Source organism: Symsagittifera roscoffensis, chromosome 10 (assembly GCF_963678635.1).
Source record: "Symsagittifera roscoffensis chromosome 10, txSymRosc1.1, whole genome shotgun sequence".
NCBI lineage: Eukaryota > Metazoa > Xenacoelomorpha > Acoela > Convolutidae > Symsagittifera > Symsagittifera roscoffensis.
Genome location: NC_087071.1, coordinates 33,418,705 through 33,439,727, shown reverse-complemented (window position 1 = coordinate 33,439,727; position 21,023 = coordinate 33,418,705). Strand labels below are relative to the sequence as shown.

Sequence of the window (21,023 nt, the reverse complement as noted above, 5' to 3'; positions counted from 1 at the left end):
GATGTTTGAGAATCAATACATTTCAATTTGGTCCGCTGTTTTGTTTTTGGCGTAGAACTTGTCTGAGTGTTGTGACCCAGCGTCCCCAACTTTGATGTTGATTGTTCCTGCCCCTGATCAGTTGCTATCGCAGTTTGACCTGTAAGGTTGTTTTGTTTACTTTGAGTTCTCTTTTCCTTGACTTTCTTGTCTGTCCTGTTCTTGTCACTCTCGTCTGCCGGTGAACTTGGACCAGCCAAATTCGGTTTCGCTCTCTTAATAGCTAAGTTGAGGCCCCCACCTGCGTTCGTGTCTTTGGAAATTACGACTGTTTGGCTCTGTTGGTATCGGTCTATGGGGTTCACCGCATCAGCTATTTCCATATCTCGTTGTAGCTCTTCGTCTGACCCGATATCCTCGAGTGCTTCAGGGGAACTAATCCTTTGAAATTTCTTCGTAGGCTCCGCCGATGGGCTCGTATGTTTTTCGTGTGACAGAGTCGTCCTCGTTTGAGCAATGTCCGATTTCCGGTAAACAGAGCTTGTTGCCGTCTTAATAGTTGAGTCTTTTTCGGTTGCTATTTTACCCTTCAGTTGCTTCGTCAGTGCCTGTCCACTTTTCCGTAACGGATCCTTTCTTAAGATTGTCTTCGGCGGAGATTTTCTTTGTTCTGGTTCTTTGTCCTCGATGAATCCCTTCTCCCAGGAGTATATCATCTCCTTCCGTAGATCACGATTTAATAATCCGGTCTTGTCCACAATCCGCCTGACATCATTTTTTGCGGCATCTCTTCTCTCGTGATTCCAGCGGGCATTCGCCTCCAGCAGTTCTTTTAGGGCTTTAGCCCTTTGTCGATCCCTGTATGATTTTACTTGTTGCTTATGCAGCGGGCTTGTGTCCCTGCTGAGTTGTCCTTTGCGTACGATTTTGAGGTTCTCTCTTGATTGATCGATTCTGCGTTTCAGTTGTGATGCTGTCAATGCTGATCGTTCCAAATGTTGTTTGTCTAAATAGTCAGAATCGTTTAGAAACCTATCCCTTACAATTTTAAATTCTGTTTTTGGTAGTCTGCCAAAATGTGCTTGAAATGGGGATACTTGTATAGTTTTCTGCTTGTTCCACCGTAGATCTCGCATTATGATACTGAGACATAAATTGATCGATTTATTATTTTCTTCGAGCAACAATACCCCGAATCTTCTCTTTATGGTTTGTATTGTTCGTTCTACCAAACCACAGCCTCGATGATCCCCCACCGGACAGAATTTCTGCTCGATGTTAAGTTCCGAACAAAACTTTTCAAATGTCCCTGATCAAACTTCCTTCCACGTCTGTTACATGGTTTCGTTTTCATGTTGTGGTTTTTTTTATTGTTTTGCCTTTCATTTGTTTCCCTTCTGTTTTGATTCTTTGTCGTCCCTGACAAAATTCTAACTGCCATTACAGGTTCTTGTTTTATCCTCACTCCCGAAGTGTAATTGTTACTTGTTCCTCCTGTAGCCGCAGCATTCGTCTTTTCAGTAGCCAAGACGAAAAGCATTGTGTAGCCGCAGCATTGTGGTTAACTTGCTGTGTTCGAATTTTAACTCCCTTTTCAGAACCTCTTCCGGATCTAGAGTTTCGAATGTCAACGTGTCCTGCAACGTTATATTTTTCATTTTCGAAATGAATAAATCACGGACTATCTCATTTTCCAGTGTTCCCAGTTCAGATCGAGCTGCTTGCGCAGTTAGCGCTGTGTGAAATGCCTCCAGAGATTCCCCGGATTCTTGCATTCGTGTAAACAGTTTATATCTTTATTATGTTACACATTTTACCTTTTGGAACGAAACTTCTGCAAGTTCTGTGATTTCCCTGAACGACATTTTCGATATCGTTTCTTTCCCTCTGTACCCAGAGACAAAAATAATCTGGACACCAGTTTCTTTTGTACTTCGTTATAGAAAACATTGTGTCCGACTCGTGGACCTCTTGTCATTTTCTCTTCATTCTCCAACAAAACTCTATCTCTTGCTAACTTGTCTCTAAGAATCCTCGCATTCCTCGCATCTTCACAGGTATTCCCAAAATACGGGTATTCCCATATCCGTTCGATTGTCTTGAGCTGCGAATCCTGCTGGCTGCGCCATGTGATATCCGATGCGGTATCGAGTGAAAACTAATTGTAATTCAATAATGTATTCTGATATATTGAACTTTGTTTTCTCTTTTCTTTTCTTTGTGTCTTTTGATTAGTTACTGAGAGATAGATCAAAATTGAAAACTCTGAACTCTCAACTAAGTTTCAATGTCACAACATACTGTGACCTTGGGTACACATGAAATTAATAACTATAGCACCTCAGGTTCGTAGTACATAACATAACTCAATTACTGCTATTGCACTAGCAGTATGACATGGCCAAAGGGTTAGCCCGACCATCTAGCCAAAATTAAGTCGGAGTTTCCAGCCTCATCGCGAGAATTGTTCTGCTAAAAATAACCTAGGTTTAGTTGATTTTTGATTAGAAATAAAATGAGAAATAAAGAAGTTTTAGAAAACTCTGCTTCATTTAAACATTTCAAAAAAACTTTCAGATTTTCAGATTGAAAAATGAGCATTTCTTGTCAGATTTGGAAGTTTTTTTTTGCTACGGGTGGAGTTCGAAAAAAAAACTCAACAATGATCATTTTTTTTAAAATTAATGGTAGATTGAAAAGAGCTTATTTGATCAATTTGGGATGTTTAACGTGCGAGTACTTGTGTTCTTATAACACGCCTAAGCTGCTGCTTGATGTTTTCCAAATTGAATTGAAGCAAGATCTTTGGTCGTAATATTAGAATACGAGAATATGTCAATATGAAAATATTTTGTCAATTTTTCACTCAAAAACTTAAGTTGTTCTTACAGGACAGTCAAAACAAGCTTGGCTTTGCCCTAATCTACAAGCCTCGTTGTTCTAACATTTTCACGATTTTTTTTGTCCCCATAAAATGCTAGCCAAAACTTTTTTCGAATGATTCTGATGGATTGTTTTTAGAAAACGCTCTAAAAATATTATTGTCTTGATCTCAAATTTAAAAAACCATTCGATCTGTGGTCTTTTTTGAAAAATAGTGAGGGCTGATAAGATTGCTAATTTGGCCGATTCGTGTCAGGTAACGCGCAAATTTTTGCGCTAGTGGATTTTTAACCCCTCTTAAAAATCGTTCCAAATTTGGTTGAAGCATGCTAAATGGACTATTCAGTAGGTTGCTATATACAAAATATAGTTTTTGCACTTAACGTAGCCAGTAGGATGATGATTTTCAAAAAAAAATTATAAACTAAATCAATTTTCTTGAAAGATTCAATTAAGTCTCAATTTGAATATGCAACAAGTATTTCTTTAACCTAACTGATAAGAGCTATGGCCTCTTTCAGGGGAGGATCTAAGATTTTCTCGAGAACATTACGAGGCCAAACTGTGCACTGGATAGGCGCACAATTTTGTGTCTGTTTGTTCCTGGATTCCAGAGACAAGTCTTTAATTTTAAAATCTTGTCGGAACGGTCAAAGGAAATCAAAGGAAATGAAAGAATCTTGTCGGAACGGTCAAAAGAAGAACAAAGGCAGCGTCCTTGTTGCGGAATTCACTTTCGGCCTCGTAATGTAGTTCAAAATGCACAGTTTGGCCTCGTAATGAGGGGGGGGGGGCTGGTCTTCCAAAAAAATTTAAAAAAAAAACAGTACAAAAAACGCGTTTTTAGGCATTTTTTGAAAAAAAAACACCAAAAATTGCATGTTATGCGCGCGTTTTGCCCTCAAAATTAGTAAATATTGGTGCCAAAGGCGCCTTTAGAAAAATTTTATGGTCCGTCAGGCAAAAATGGATACCTCAAATTAGTACGAAGGGGGACCCTTTGGGTCGGCTGAGGGTCGAATTCCTGAGAGAAAGGCGTCCACTCATCCCCCCTACCTAAATCCGCTGGGGACCTCATTTAAACGTTTGTTGTTGCTTTGAAGTGACTGCAAGAGTGGAAAGACAGCCTGGACTGCATTCCACGTGAACGAGTCCACCCTCTATGACTACAACTCGTTTCTCAACTCATCCAAGGTACAACTTACGCAGTGCTTCCGATAATTATGCAATTATTATGTAACAGTTACGAAAGTCTTGCAAATTCTATTCTAATGACGTCATTTTTCAGCTGGTTTATATGGTTTATACTCTCCATTCAAATTCCTTCGATTTTTGGCTGGCTTAGTCTTCTGCTGGCTGGTTCAATCTTTTTAATGGTTCCGTTTTCAATTGCAACGCCAGTTCCCTTCCCATCCAGCCATTTCAAAATTTCCTGATTAAAATATTAAAGAAAAAACTAGAAAAACAATCCGTGGAAAAAGCTGAGGATGAATCGGCTCTTTTTCCTATTCCCCCCCCCCCCCCCCACCTCACTCAAACATGAATTTTATGGTCTAACGAGCGGTCTTACAAGGTTAATTATATAAGACCAAATATGTTTGTCATGGCCTAATCAGTCTACAAGCCAATTTTCATGACAATCGGACAAAGTGAACAGTAACTTGAAATATAAAAGTTTGCAGGTGGGGGGGGGGGAAGAGCCGATGAATCAAGTTTGTTTTCTCCAGTTGTATCGCTTGCAATGCCCGTACTTTGGTCTATAACAGGTTAAAATGATTTATAAGACGTTCAAAGGGCAGGAAATAAATTATTGTCTTGAAGAGTCGAAAAAATTCACTTAATTAATTGGAAAAATCAAAATAGCAAGTTTAACGAAAAAATCGTCATTGTATGTAGTTGATCGATGATGCGATGTCACAATTCAACGACTCTTCTAACTTCAACTTCTCTGAATTCGAATTCATTGACGGGGACTTTCAGAGTGACATAGATGATATCCAGGCCAACGAAGCTTCCTACAAGACAGCACTAGACAGTTTCAAGACTTTCGTCCAGAGCACCGTATGTACAGAAATTTTACTGAATTGAACTATTTAGTGAAAAATATACGTATACAATTTTTAATTCACAAGGATTGCGGACGAGCCCTGAGGCTCAACGAGGCGAGACTCCGGAAAACCAAAAACACGAGGATCAAGATACTAACAATCAGGGGCGGATCTAGGATTTTTTCGAGGGGGGGGGGCGGATTTTCAAAAAATTTTCGAAAATTTTGACGACCTTTTTTTTTAGGTCGACCAAATTGCTAGCTCGACCAAAGCTCGACAAAATAGGTCAAACAAAGCACTAAAAAAACCCTGTTTTGACCAAATTTTCTGCGCCGCAGGCAAATTTTTGAAAAAACAGGTCAAAAAAGCCGTTTTTAGGCACTTTTTAAAAAATTTTGACAAAAAAAATCGAGTTTTTTTGGTGCGCGCTCCCCCTCAAAGTTATAATATATTGGCGCCCAAGGCGCCTTTAGAAAAACTTTGGAGTCGGTCGGCAAAAAACGGATTTCTTAAAAGTACCAAAGGGGGGACACTTTGGGTCGGCAGGGGGTCGAATCCCTGAGGGGGGAGACGTCCGACCCCCCTAAATCCGCCCCTGCTAACAATTATGAAAATTTGATTTCATGTAAATCGGAATTATCTATCAGAAAACAGTTTATAATTATATATCTGTATTTATTAATTTCGCTTGTCTTTAATTGTTTTAAATTGTCAGGTAGCAGTTTGTTTGAGGGTAAAAAGTGAAAAAGTTTTGAACATTTTTTTCTTCTGGCTGAAGCACCTGTGCAGCCCATTTGTTCTTGCTAGCAGCAAATTGAGAATTTTTGATTAGCAAGCTCTTGTGCATCTCTTTTTTGAAAATTGTTCTTTGTTCAGAAAACTGAGTGGAGATTTTTAAGGTGATCAATAGTTTCTTTAAGTAATTGATCAAGAAATATATCGAAGATTGTTTCAATTTCGTATTCATGAAAAATTGGCATCACGGTTTTGTACTTTCTTTTAAGAAATAAAATTCTTAATATCCGTTTTTGTCAAACTAATAGTTTTTGTAGAACTTTTTTTGTTGAACAGCCACATGCTAATAAGCCATACAAAGTATTGGCCGTGGCATAAACATTATAAATTTCCGGACAAAACTTTCGAGAAAAAAACCTTCTTTGCTTGATCTATTAAACCATTAAATCGAGCTAGTCTTTTTGCAAAAAATATCAACATGTTATCAGTAGAAACATCAGCGGCCCAGGTACCGAGTTCTTTGGAACACCGTGTTTTATCTGTTGCATGTTCGAATTATTTTTATTTGAAGATATGTATTGACAATTATCAGTTGAATACGACTATTTTAGGTTGTAGCGTATGCCACAAAAGCCATAGCTTTCAAACTTTTCCATAAGAATAGTATGCTCGATAGTATCAAACGCGTTTTTGGAAACCCATAAAACAAGCTATTCTTATGTTTTTCGAATCTGCGTACTTTTTTTGCTGTCATGACAGCGTGGATATTTGAACTGATTTTTCTGAAGTTAAATTGTTCCGCTGCAATGATGTTGAGCTTACCAATAAACTTCAATAAACGATTGAAAAACATAACTTTGTTTTGATAACTTTGTTTTTTGATGAAAGCAGGCTTATTGGTCTAAAATTGGATGGGTCCTAGTAAGAACTCTTTTTATGAAACGGTAGAACTTCGGCTAATTTAGACACATCTGGAAACTTTTCATGGATTAACATTTGGTTGAACAAATCACCTATTGGATAGCTAACTACATCAGCACATAAATTAATCATAGTATTACAAAAGCCATCATGACAACCATACAATTTTTTAAGAGTTTCAGTAATTTTCATTACTTCATCATGAAAAAAGAAGAAAAAAAGAGGAGTTGTTCATTTTATCTCTAAATCAAATAATGTTCTGATTGTTTTTCATATAAGCCATTTTTTCCTCCAATGTCCAGAAAAAACTGGTTGAATTCATTCAAGTCAATTGGAAAAATTAAAGTTAAATTTAATTTTGATTAAAGATAAAGAACAGTGAATTGGGATTACAATTGGCATTAGATTTTTATCATAGCTGGTCCTCTTGCTCTATCTAATAGGACGAACAACTTGGCCACATGAAATTCCAGTTTTCAAGTTTTTTTCAAGTTTTTTAGGAGTCCGGCTGACGTGCTAGACTCATACTTTGACCTAAATGGAAATTTATGTGCGTTGGTATCCACCTTGTTGGTCGGTTTGCATCCCTTTTCCATTTTGCCGTGTTTTCCCGGTACCACTCGACTTCGCCCAAATTCTCTACACTTTTCGTTTCAAAAAGATTCCAAGGTCAAAGTCCGCCTTTTACTTTCAGAGTTTCAAAACCCAAAACCCTCCGATATTATTTCCGCAACCGAAAAGTTTTAGGCTGGGCAGACCTGTATAATCTCGGACAAAGTCTAAAAAAAATAAATTTTGGTCTGATAGTTCTAAAGCTTACAGTCCGAACATGAGTGGCGACGATCTGGCCAAAAACTCGCGACATACTTGGCATTAATTGTCTGATTTTTTTCGACTAAGTTTTCGTAAACATATAGTTTTTGGCAGATAACATCTGTTTAAATTTTATAACTATTAAGCTATAGTAATCAAACAGTTTAGTTTGGTATTTTAATTAGGAGTCGATGAAAGTTGCGAAGGCATTAATACAGATCGAGTTGAATTTATCTATTTTGTATTTTCCCGAATAAATCTTGCTATGCAAGCATGCTCAGATTTGGTTTTTTGCAGTTTGTCTTTGGATTTTTATTTTTAAAGTTTATCTCATTTTTTTGTTTAAAAAAACAAAACTCAACTTTTGAGCAACAGAAACTTAAGTCTCAAAAAACGCGACCGATGCTTTGATTTTTGGAAGATTTTCACGCGGATTAAAAAATTGTCCATTGATCCAGTTTTCTTATATTGGTTTAAATCATAAGTTGTCAATCATTAAGTATTGGAAATTAAAGAACTCTAAGGTCAAGTTATTGTTTCTTCTGTTTTTTTCATTTCCTTTTGTTTCTTCACATTTTTACAATTTTATGTTGGTTTTGTTATACAATTATACTCACAATCCAATTTTAATCACTTATAATCGACTTTTTTTGAATTTTATAAGGTTCTGACATTGAAAATCAATCATATTCGATTAACATTAGTGACAATCCTTAGTGGGTACATAATAGATTCCTTTAGATTGGATTTTATCCAGTCAATAACTCCGATAAGGCCATCGTTTACTGCTTCATTCGAACTCGTCGCGGTTTCTTCGCCTACCAGGATAGCAGTTAGGGGGGCTTTCATCTATCTTATCTTTTTTCTCGATATTCCAAACGAGCGTTGGGTCTTGGAGATGCACACTTCGGGAAGGTTTGAAGTATCCTGAATACTAGTTTGGTCATTCATCGTTCTTCTCTGAAATGATTTACGAAAGTTATCACAACAAGTAGGCAATTAACCAAGCTCGCGAGAAGTTTTGAACCTGTCATACAACTACTGCAATTGCAGTAATTGCTGGATGTAATAATAATATTCAGTGGTATTAATTATTAGTATTAAGATGTGTCCAAGTCCAAGGTCACTAGACATTGGTAAACCGCTGATAGTTCAGAGTATGAACTGCTGTATCACTCTCAGTGGCTATAAAACAGACAGAGAAAACAATTAATTCAAGCTACAAAGAATACATTCTTGAATTATCAACTAGTTTTCCAACGAGATACCGTATTGGATATCACATTGCGCAGCCAGCAGGATTCGCAGCTCAGGACAATCCTACTGATATGGGAATACCAGTATTTTGGGCTTCAGCAAATCTAGACCCACCGAGGCAATTTAAAATCTGGTTCGAGCAATTTCTAATGGCGCTAACCGTAGAAGAAAATGTAAACCCGGAAGTTATGTTGGAGGATCCAAAAGATATTTTAGAAGAACCACCTCCACGACCAGAAACGCCACGAGATGGAGAGGATGAAGCTGCGATGACAGCCAGAAACCTCAGAGATAAACAAGCAAGAGATCGAATTATGCTGGAAATGAGGAGAGGAACACGCGGCCCAAGGGCTGGTCACAATGTTTATTATAATGAGGTACAGAAGAAGCTTGTATCAAGATTATTTCTCTCTCTGGGAACTGAAGGAAAGAAAAGATTTTTGCAGAAAAACCCACCAGCTGAAATTTCCAAAATGTCAATCAAGGACATTACAGAAATAGCATCAATTTCATTTCAAAAGGCTTAATGCGTGACTTATGAAAGATACAAATTGTTCACACGAATTCAAGAAGTAGGGGAATCGCTGGAGGAATTCCTCGCAGCGTTAACTGCGCAAGCAGCCAGATCAGGACTTGGTAGACTTGAAAGTGAGATAGCTCGTGATCTTTTCATTTCAAAAATGAAAAATATGACCTTGCAGGATACACACAGATTTGAAACGCTAGATCCAGAGGAAGTGTTGAAGAGAGCTATAAAACTCGAACATAGTAAATTGACTACAATGGCATTCCAGAAGACAAATGCAGCAGCAACAGTAGGAGCGGGCAATAATTACAACTCTGGGGTGAAAATAAAACAAGAACCAGTGATGGCTGCCAGGAACTCAACGGGAAGCACAAAAAATCAACAATATAAGAGGGAAGCCAATAAACGACAAAACAATAACATAACAAACCACTCCAATGGAAAAACAAAAACATGTAATAGATGCGGAAAAAGCATTTGACCAGGGTCATCTAAAAAGCTGTTCGGCACTGTGCAAAACTTGTAAAAATTGCGGAAAACCCAACCACTTTGCAAAAAAGCGCAGATCTCAGCAAGTGAGCGAAGTCACGGAAGACTCCGAAAGATCGAAAGAGGAATGTGACCTCGAAGACACGGAATCAGGAGGGGGCCTAAACGTTGCCATCAAACGAGCGAAACCAAACACAGCGGGCCCTAGTTCGATACCTGGACCTAAAACTCAGGAACTGGTTGCATTAAAGTAATCGGAGAAAAAGACGAAAAGCAAGAAACCAGGCGACAAACCAGAAACATCGCCCAAACATACTGCTACTGCAGGCGATCAGAACAGACACAAACAATCAACCTCCACTATAGACACCTCAAACAGAGACGTCCAATCGAGCTCCACTCCAAAAAAAAGGTCAAGTTGAAGAGGATAGACTCAGAAACACGACCTGAAGACATTCTAGACACATTTCAAAACCGAAACCTAGCACCAGCAGAGTGGGAGAGTTTGGCGGACCAATTTCTTAAGAGGGGGGCTCAAAAAGTCGCAGACGACCTCAGGGGACACGACCAGCCAACATCCGAACGGGATACGAGATTCAAACCTCCTCAGGGGGCTTCAGACGAATCTAGCGTCGAAGAATCAGGGGTCCGAAGAAGCTCAAGACAGAACAAGAGCAAGGAGCCAAAACGGTTTGGGGACCCGGTCAAACATTCCATCAAGGAAGTATCAGAAGATTTAACAGGGGGAGCACTCCTAAAAGCCGCACTCCAGGAGCATCGACCACGATTAACGGACTTCCAAGAAGGAAGCGACAGGCCTACGGAGTCAAAATTACGCCTCCTAGAAAGACATTTATTCAAGAGAAAATTCGGCTATGCAACGCTGGACAAAGGAGTGGATTGGAACCCTTGCTGGAGAATTGACCTGGAGGAAAATTGAAGAAATTGAAATTCTGCAATTAAAAATTTTCGAAAACTCTTATTGAACTGAGTGGATAAAACTCTTCCTAGTGTAAATTATTTCATATATAGAAAAATTTAATTCCACTCGGCGGGTATGTCATACTGCTACTGCAATGTCAGTACTTGCATGATGTAAAAATAACCTTCAGTGGTATTAATTATTATTATTAAGATGTGTCCAAGTTCACTAGATCAGAGACATTGGTACACAGCTGAGAGCTCAGAGTATGAACTGCTGTATCACTCTCAATGGCTATAAAACAGACAGAGAAAACAATTAATTCAAGCTACAAAGAATACTTTCTTGAACTATCAACTAGTTTTCCAACGAGATACCGCATACAATATCACAGAACCAAATACAACAAAAATTGTGCACAATTCGACGGCAATTGTCCCGCTTTATGTTCGTTTTGATGGTGCTCGAACAAGCATGTGGTTCAATTTTTTGCTAACTTCCTGCTTTAGCCAAAATAATTTATTGTAGCTATGATACAATGATCAAAAACGACCCAATGAAATAGAAAACGCCAAATTCGGCAAAATGAACAGCTGCCTTATTACGTTGATTTAACTTTGATTGCAAAAAAAACGTTGAAATAGATTAGTTGCAAAACTTTTCTGGTAATATTATTTAAACATTCCGGTTATTTGACGACGTGGCGCTAAAAAATACTTTTTGTGCAAATTTTTTTCTCCTTTTTTTGCATTTTTTAGCAAATTTTTTATCAATTGCAGTAAATTTGAAACTCATATTTTCAACTGAAATGATTAAAGAGGCTCTATCATTGACAATGAAAAGCTTCAATTCAAAATAATGCAAATGTATCAGGGTAAGCTCTATCAAAGTCAACCCTAGCCGACAAAATCGAACATATTCGACCAACGTGACTAGTGTCGACAAAGGACACCATTCAAACAACAGTGTCCCGAGAGGTCAACCGATGATCTTTTCAGTTTTACATCACAAAACAAGAGGTTGATTTTTTTTAAAGTCTCACATCACAGAACAGGGCGTTGGATTTTTTTTAAAAAGTCTCATATCACAAAACAAGGGTTGAATTTAAAAAACACAGTTTTACATCTAAAAACGGAGTTGTATTAGAAAAAAAAACCATTTTTTATATCAAAAACAAATTGCAAATTAAATAACCTAAATTATTCTTTTAAATATATGCAGTTTTCTCCAGGTGGGTGTTTACTACACTCAGCTGAATACAAACCAAGCAGCTACACCCACTGGGGTGACTGGCACCCCCTGTGAAGACTCAGCCACCGCTTGTGACTCACTCGATACCATTTTAACCAGTCTACAGGCAGTAGTACCGGTGAGTATAAAACTCGCGCGCATTTTGGCGAAACTAATGATGCAATCGGTTGTACCAGTTTCAATACAGTTTTAATATAGTTGTACCAGTTTTAATACCAAATTTGGGGTTCATGGGGTAAGCTCTACTTGTGAAAAATCGATTTTAGGTAACACAATGAGGCACTGAACTGGATTTAATTGTCTAAAAAATGTTTTTTTTTTATATTTCAAAAACATGGTTTTTGATTAGTTAATCACTTCTTGTACATCAATCGTGATCTGATCAATCGTGATCTGAAAATAGTTATCTAGCAAGGTCTTTTGCGAGAATCCTTCAAAATATTGCCAGATAAAAACTTACTTTCAATCAGATCTCAAGCATGCAAGGCATCTAAAGATTCTTATAAGCAGCTCTCAGCGGAGGTGATGCGTATCAATTCACGTGATTCTCGCAATATCCTACACTACAAAAGATTGCAAACTAAAGGTTTTTTATCAAGATTCATGAAGAATATTAGCGTTGAAACTTCACTTACAGAAGTTAAAAATTATTATATTGTTATGAATATTTTGCCCTTGAGAAAATTGCCATAAGACCCGGGCTGAGGTCCGTTGATGTCCGATTTCGACTTCTTGAGTCAAACGATGTCCGTTTTCGACTTTGTTCGACTTTACATGACATTGTTCGACTTATTCGACTATAGTGTTCGTTCGACCGTCTTAATTTGCGACAAAAATTGCACGCCGTTCGAACGTGTCGGCCAAATCAAGAGTCGAACACCTCACCCCGGGAAGACAAAAACTATTGTCAAATTTGAACACCTGGCCCTCGGAAAGTCTCGATCGTAGAGACGAATAAATTATTTATTAAAAGTTCGAAGAACTTTTTTATGAAATGTTTTTTTTTTAAAACAAAATCTGATCAATCTGATTTTTATATGACTTATCATTGTACGCAGTTCAATGTTCAGTTTAGCCGAAAAAAAACAAACAAATCTAACATGTTTTCACGCAAAATTCGTGGAAGGGGGCAATCTATTTTTAAAAGATGATTTAAATTGAGGCTCAAATTTTCTGGGTTTTTGCTGCATTTTTACCACGGAAAACGTATTATTTGTGAAATTGGTGACGGTTGCCGGTGATGACACAGCTATGTTTTTCAATCTTGTTTTTTTCAGACTTCGTCTGCAATTACTCAAGCCGAGACTGATTTGATAGCTGTCATCGCATCACGAGACCAAATGAAGACAGATCAGGTAAAAACTTTTATGAGTGTTGATTAGTTTGTGTTGATTACAAAATATATGGCATAGAGGCTAGACCCCCCCCCCCTCTTTCGACTACGCACTAGAATCAATTTTATGGTGTAACGAGTGGTTTGGAAGGCTAAGTATGAAGATCAAATGTGTTTCTGTCATGGCCTAATTTTTGCAAATAAAATTTTTGTTTAGATTGTAATTTTCCAATTCTTATGAAAATTGGCGTTTAAGAGTTAATCTGTATGTCAGTTTTTAATCATTTAAGTTTTACAAATAAAAGGTTTTCACTATTTGTCTGATTGTTATGAAAATTGACGTAAAAGAGCTAGTCTTTATACGTCAATTTTCATAACAATCGGACATGTTTAACAAACATTTTATTTGTAAACTAAGCAGGTGGGGGTAAAGAAAAAAAGAGCCGGTATAAGCTTCAGAACATGCACTTGGTTTTCGTCATTTGAAAATGTTGAAGTTTTTTTTCATGATTACGCGTGTGTCATAAAAGTTCAGTAAAACTTAACGAGTCGTTCTGCTGTTTAATGCGTCATAAGTCTGAATATCAGCATGCCATTCTATTCATTTTGCTTAGGCATTGAATAATGTACAACCAAAGTTCTTATTTGGCTGAATCACTCTATCACCACCAAAATAAGAACTCTTCGCTTAAATAACAATTAATTTTCAAAAAGTATGTCAATTTTTGTTCCGACTTTCGATACGAAAGTAACGGAATATTTGTGCTCGGGTGGGCTTTTTTTTTCTTCAGACAAATTTCGACTTTTTAACTAGCCATTTTTGACGGAATTTTTTTATATCATTCGAAAGGTATTGTTGTCCTGAGCTTAAATTTGAAAAGATATTTCACCTGTGATCATTTTTCGTAAAGTTACGGGGGTTTAAAGATTGCCATTTTGGCCAATTTGGGACAATTAACGCGCGAAATATTTCGCGCCATTAACGCGTAAGCGGAGAGTTAATCCGTCTTAGAAATCGTTTCAAATTGGTTGAAAGACGCTTTTTTGCCATAATTGATTTGTTACAAGGAGCGAAATTTATCCTTTTGTACTTTATATGGCGTGTGGGGGGATGATTTTCAATAAAAAATTCAAATTTTAGAAAAAAAATTTCATTTTGTTTTATTTCATTTAATTTCTTAAATGTTATTACTGCTCCATAAACATTAAAAGGCGGTCGGAACATTCAGGGCTTCGCTCTGATACGAGCATTCTTGTTTTTGTTACTTTTCAGATACCTGCTCATGCGTTTTTAGCAACATCAGAAATTGTAAAACTGCCGATTTTTTTAATTGGCGTTAATTACAAAAATTACACTTTACTTCAAGCCATTTAGAAGCATTAACTTTACAATAGCTTAAAGCTTCTCAAAATGCATGATCAAAACAACCGAAAAGCATTTTAAATAATAACGCCAAATAAGTACGCAACTTCTATCGCCGATAAGCATGTTATTTATGTCTTTTTCAAACCGTAAAAAAACTTTTTTTTTCAAAAAAGGGCTTTTATAAAAAAAGAGCGGGGAAGCCATTTCGGCTCTTTTCCAGTTCCCCTCTTTCAAAATACCGAGTTTTATGTTTGTTTTACGTGTTATTACGGCTAAATGCGCGATGTTACCCTGTAAAGTATGGAGAACAAATCTGGTCACTACGCCAAATTTCATTGCATTATGGCAACGTTAAATTAGCTTTTCAAAATTAACTTTGAAAGGGGGGAACTGGAAAAGAGCCTTCATTTCAAAAAAGAAAACTCTTGGAACAGCTGAAGTACATTTTATTGTGGTTCTACAAAATCTAGTAAAAACCACCAAAAAATAATGATATTTGGATGCCCCCCCCCCTAACCTTTAAGTCCTCCTTGGCTGTTTTCAATGTGCCGACTGCATGAATTGCTTTCTGCGGGTTGATCAAAAGTCGATGCCTTAGAAACTTTTCTTGTAAGTTTCTTACAACTTCTTACAAACTTACAAAAATAGGCTCTGAGAATTATTCAAGACAGGCGGACTTTTTCTTAAAAGAAAAAATTAAGATAGTAGGAAGGTCAACCCGGGTCCCTACATCAGCTGGTGTTATTTGTTTCAGACGGACTTCGAGGCTGCTGTGGATGCCAGCAAGACTGCCATTGGGGACATTGCGGTCTGTTGCTCACACTTTGATTTCATTTCAACATCTAATTTTTTACTGTAGAGCTCAGAGGTGACGCTTTTAAGAAAAACGAATTTTTTAATTTATTACTCCAGTATATAATTTCGGCAAAAAATTATACGAAAGCAGTAGTAAATATACAGGGGTGGATCTAAGATTTTCTCGGGGGGGGGGGGGATTGAATTTCTGAGCTCCCCGAAAGCAGTGAAAAGAAACTGTTTTGAACAAACTTTTAATGTGACCAAACTTTCTGCGCCGCAGACAAAATTTTGAAAAAACAGACCAAAAATGCAATATAATTAATTATTATCCATGAAAATTCAGTGCGGGCAGGCGCGGATCTAGAAATTTCTCGAGGGGTGGGGAGGTTTCAAAAAAATTTTGTCGACCTTTTTTTTTCAAGTTGACCTAGTTGATTTTTTTGAGGCCTTCCAGACCCATATAAAGACCATAATTTGACAGACCAAATTTTCTGCAACGCAGGCAAATTTTTGAAAAAAGGCCAAAAACGGCGTTTTTAGGCACTTTTTGGAAAATTTTGACCAAAAAATAGCGTGTTTTTGGCGCTCGCTCCCCCCTCAAAATTAGTATGAAATGGCGCACTCAAAAAAAAGTTAGAAAATAAGTCAAAAAAATTTTGGGCACTTTTCCGAAAATTTTGAAAAAAGGCGTTTTTTAGGTGCGCGCTCCCCCTAAAAAAATAGTCTATATTGGCGCCCAAGGAACTTTTGGAAAAGTTCTAGGGTCGGCCAACCAAAATCTGAGGACAAGCTGCGTTGGGAAGGCTCAGAAACTTGGTCGATCTAAAATAAAGGTCGACAAAATTTTCCAAAAATTTTCGAAAATCAACGCCCCCCTTTCCCCCTCGAGAATGACCTAGATCCGCCCTGAAATTCTTAGCAAAATTGATTCAATCGACTATGATTGATTATTTTAACTTTTTTTCAAAAAAATTATCAACGAAACATATCTTTTTTTAGACAACAACTGCAGCTCTTGAAGTGGCAGTTGATAATGCACAGACTGCCCTGCAGACTAATGGAACCGATTGGATACTCAACGTAAGAAGGAGTACACAAATTCAGACACCAGAAAAGCCACGATATCAAAAGTGGCAAAAGTTGGAACGGACAAGTAAAATAAAAATGAGCAGTTTGCTAAATTAGGCAGTTCTTCCATGTTTGTTAACTTGAAATTTTAGGTGAACTTGAGATATTCTTTTGTCTGCAAAATTAGCTTTTGCATGCAAAATTTTAGATTATTTGCTCTTTTTAATTTTTTTGTCTGTTCCAACTTTTTACAACTCTCTCTACCACGAGTGAATATGTTTTTGTTTGTCTTTAATTTGTGTTTAGAATACAGAACAATACGCTCTGAAGTTGTTTGGCTGGTTTGACGATACTTTTGCTTACATTTTGAACGCGGTAAGAATTGTTAGCGTTCGCGTAGCTATAAATGCGCTTCAGGCGATGAAGTTGATGCGGGATCTCTTTTACTCCCCCCCCCCCCCCCCCGCTCCAATTGGTACCGAAACGAATTTTTGCCCCTCTAAAAAAAAGAATTTAACAGTTTAGCATATGCGAATTTTGTACCTGTTAAGGAAACTCTCCTCGTTAACAAAAGGAAGGGAAATATCCTTGATTGATGCCTAACTCTATTTGTGATGCAGTTTTAGTGGTCAGGGTGACAATTCGTAACAAACGACAATTCGTAACAAACGACAATTAGTAACACGGCATTGGCAAGCAGAATACGCTTGCTCGGCTGCGCTTACATCCGGCACGAGAGGAATATTGCACTTGAATCAGTGTTCTCCGCTTAATCTACTGTTACGAATCGTCGCTTATTACGAATTGTTGCCTTTTACGAATTTTCGCCTGTTACAAACTGTCGCTTAACGGTTTTAGTAATTGGGATTTTATTTTTGGGAGATTTGTTTCAGTTCGCCAATGACATCGGTGAGTGCGAGAGCTTCGTCAAAATCTACGACGCCTTTTTGGTCTACATGTGCGACTATTTCTTGCTTGAACTGGTAAGTTTTGCTGTGCTGTTCGTTGTGTCGGCTCAATTTGAAGAAAATGCATAGAAGCAAAGGATTTTTCATTGTCGTCAAACTTATTGATTATAATCATCAGAAAAGAGAAAGTTAAATTTTCGCCAGTGGAGACTAAGACAAAAGCTGCTTACAATGAGAGGAGGGGGGGGGGGATAGAATTCGCATGGTTGGCACCGACAGCAAAGAATCCCCGGATCACAGTTAAAAATCATTGCGCCATGTATGGGATCAATTTAAACATCCCCCCATAATTAGACCAAGTTATAATCTCCCTTACACATTTTTAAATTAGAATAATATAGCTCAGCGCTGCGTATAAATTGCTCAATTATGATTTGCTAAAAAATCCAGCTTTCAATCAAGCAGTAGCGGATTTAGGGGGGGGGGGGGATGTGTGGCGGGGGCGCTCTTTCTTTCTCGGTCCCCCCTTTGTACGTTTTTCAGATATCCATTTTTGGTGAAGGATCCTAACATTTTTTGAACTTGTATTTGGCGCCAAAAGATACTAATTTTGAGGGGGAAGGGCGCCGAAAAAACGTTTTTTTTTTTGGTCAAAATTTCCGAGCTAGCCTAAAAACGCATTTCGTGGCCTATGTTTTTCTAAATTTCCCTGCGACGCAGAAAATTTGGTCAAAATAGGGTCTTTACTGTGATTAAGAGAGCTTAGAAAACCAACATAAAACTTCGACCACATTTTTGAATTTTGTTTGAGGGGATTCGAACTTATTGCCTCAGGGATTCGAACCCATGAACAACCAAAGTGTCCCCCTTTGGTATTATTTTATGACATCCTTTTTCGGCCGACCAATCCTGAAATTTTTTAAAAAGCACCTTTGGCGCCAATATGGTAAATGCGCAATTTTTAGGTCAAAATTTTTGGTAAAAAAAAACACCCAAATACTGCCATTTTGACCTGTATTGTCCAAGGTTTACCTCTCAAAAACCTAAATATTATGATACTGATTATTATGCTTATTATGATTAGCATTATAATGAATTTTTATGGTGACTATTGTGGTGGTTATTATGATTATAATTGGTGGCTACTTGCACAGCAACCGTCTATCTTTATTTTTATTAAAACTGTTTGCAGAGTGGTCTCTTCTTTGCCTCTGGAGTAGCTGCCGTGGGTCTCATCACGCTTATGGTTTTTGCCACAAAACTCTCGAAATACTTCAAGCGGATGGATTTGCCGGAGGGAGTGGTGGGAGAGCCGAACGAGTTTGAGGCGGCGTACACTGCCGACAACTCCAAGACACTGGAGAACCCGCCAGAGAGGAGGGTGTACACTCCCAAGCAGACACCAGAGAGGGCGTATACTCCCATACAGAGGCCGACCAAAAGGTCAGTCAGGGGGGGGGGGGGGGGGGGGGGGTTGGTTACTCGTGCCCGTAGAAGCAAGTGCTCAATGATTTCCTGTTGATGGATGAAAACAGATAGCATGAAAATATGTGGGTCTTGATTTTTCTTTTATACTTTTATGAGATGCTTTGAAAATTTTTTCTTTTTACACAAAAAAAATTTAATCTCCTTTTAATCGATCTTTGAAAAATTTGAAAAAGTGATACCAATCGTCAGCCAGGAAGAAACCCTTCATGAGCAAAAAACCAAATGCGCGAAAGTTTTGTCAGCCAATCAGAGATCAATAATGAAAAATTCGAAAGAAATCAGCGGTAGATAATCAGTTTTAGATTTTTTCAAGGTTTTGATTGGTTGAGATCTTAGCGCATTTTGGTCTTTTGTGCATGAGAATAGCCCTAATTAACCAGTAATCTCATATTCTCATTTTATAGTTTCAGCAAAACAGTTTTTTTATACAAATTAGGAGTACTTGGGTGACGTATGCAAATGGCACAGAAGGTTTCGAATCACCAGTGACAAAAAAAAACGAAAAAAAAAATGTAAATACTGAATGGTTATTGATATAAATTTTATCCTATGTTGTTTATGTACCCCGGTATTGACTTGAATTGGTCTCCATTAAATAGATAATATAAATGAATTAACTTAGAAACCAACTGTAAATTACGATTTGGAGTAATTTAAAGGAGAGACCAATTTTTCTCGACGCTGAGAGGACTTTTTCTTTCGGGAATCGTTTGGTTTCTGGATCACGAGTCTGATGCGTTCAATTTGATAAGACGATTGTTTTTAGAAGTGTTCTGGGATTTATTTCAAATCCAATATATATTTTTTTGAAATGAAGTTTCGAAAAACACCTTTTTAAAAATAATTTATCAGCGGTTAAGTTTTAAGTCTTACTTTTGCCGGTTTTGTCCGAAATTTTTGGTGCCCGTTTTTAACTACCAGCCATAACAGTTATTTTAGAATGAAATATTTTAAAGTTGAGTTACTATTACTGTTATACTTTAAATAGATCAATAATACAAAGTTATTTTCTTTTTTTATGAATATACGTAAATATGACACATACATGCTGTTTTGAAATATTTTAAAAATGCAAATAAAGTGTTTGTTTTTTCTTTAGCATTGGAGCTCAACTAGTAAGTCATCAGTTCCATATCTAGATCCCTATAGACTCAGAAGAATTTTTTGTAAATTGTTGTAGAATGGGAGTTTCATCATTCAAATCATGCGGTGATGGCAAGAACTTAAGTTCGATTAAACCATCGAAAACAAAAACTCACTGGTCTTCATGGGACAAAAAATAACAATCTCTCCCTTTTGTTAAAAGCAATCTCTTTCCGCCAATTAGATTTGAACATTTTACATGCAAGCCTTACTGCTTGAGTTGGCTTTTAATCTCATGGGGAAGATTGTTCACTGGGTCTATTGAGTGAAGAGGTTGTTTACTTGGTCTATTGAGGGGGTATTTGTTCAGTGGTCTTTTGAGTCTTTTCAGGATGGGGAGCCTTTGTTCAAATTGGCTTTTTCATGTTTTTGACGATATTTTACCGCGTGTTTTAGTAACAGGGTCGTCCCGGTGATCACTGAAGCGGCACCGGCACCCGTCGCAGCCTCTGCTCCTCCTCCGCCTGCCTACGCGGCACCCCAGCCTCGCCCCAACTTCGGCTATGTGTGGGACGCCAAAAAAGACTGGGAACCCTAACCAATCAACGGGATTCACAATTATATCACGGGCTCACAATAAAGATCACAATAACAATACGACTGCAGAAACCAATATCAGCTGCTCTATGGAATAATTATTTTACTATCAAAATTTTACTTCTTACAATCCTTCCCGTACATTATCTTCAAAAATTCTAACAGACAAACGTGTATCATATATAAGATAATTGTATTTTACCCAAAACAATTTTGCCAACCTCTGAAAAGATTGTCACACATTTTCAGCGACCCGCGTTTACCTCCGTACACTCGAAAAGTACTAGTCATGACTTTTTTATCCATAAAAGACAATAAATGTATCATACAATTTCAGTACGAGGCTAAACTGTGCACAGTATAGATGTACAATTTTTTGTCTGTATGTTCGTGAATTCCAGAGACAAGTCTTTAAATATGTTCCGAAATATTAGTAGATTCCACTGACCTGTAACGTATTTTTTTCCGGCAAATTAGTTTTGTTGCGGATTCCGCAACGAGCGAATATAGGTATTTCTTCCGGATTCCGCAAAAGTAAGCGGGTTCCGCAAATGAAAG

The 21,023-nt window shown here is 37.5% G+C and overlaps 1 protein-coding gene across 2 annotated transcripts in view; it reads left to right on the top strand.

The window, feature by feature from the left end:
• The window catches only part of LOC134855140 (prominin-1-like), a 44,925-nt gene extending 24,257 nt beyond the window's left edge, over nucleotides 1-20,668 (top strand). Inside the window, exons 16-25 of one of the 2 annotated variants that reach the window (XM_063871556.1) lie at nucleotides 3,966-4,056; nucleotides 4,759-4,923; nucleotides 11,805-11,942; nucleotides 13,102-13,179; nucleotides 15,278-15,331; nucleotides 16,321-16,401; nucleotides 16,696-16,764; nucleotides 17,283-17,372; nucleotides 18,490-18,740; nucleotides 20,331-20,668. In XM_063871556.1, the coding sequence (XP_063727626.1) occupies nucleotides 3,966-4,056; nucleotides 4,759-4,923; nucleotides 11,805-11,942; nucleotides 13,102-13,179; nucleotides 15,278-15,331; nucleotides 16,321-16,401; nucleotides 16,696-16,764; nucleotides 17,283-17,372; nucleotides 18,490-18,740; nucleotides 20,331-20,466 (1,153 nt within the window). In that variant the 3' untranslated portion in view covers nucleotides 20,467-20,668. Of the gene's footprint in view, nucleotides 1-3,965; nucleotides 4,057-4,758; nucleotides 4,924-11,804; nucleotides 11,943-13,101; nucleotides 13,180-15,277; nucleotides 15,332-16,320; nucleotides 16,402-16,695; nucleotides 16,765-17,282; nucleotides 17,373-18,489; nucleotides 18,741-20,324 lie in introns of both variants that reach the window. The other variant, XM_063871555.1, reaches the window with a different exon arrangement.
• The last annotated feature ends 355 nt before the right edge of the window (nucleotides 20,669-21,023 follow it).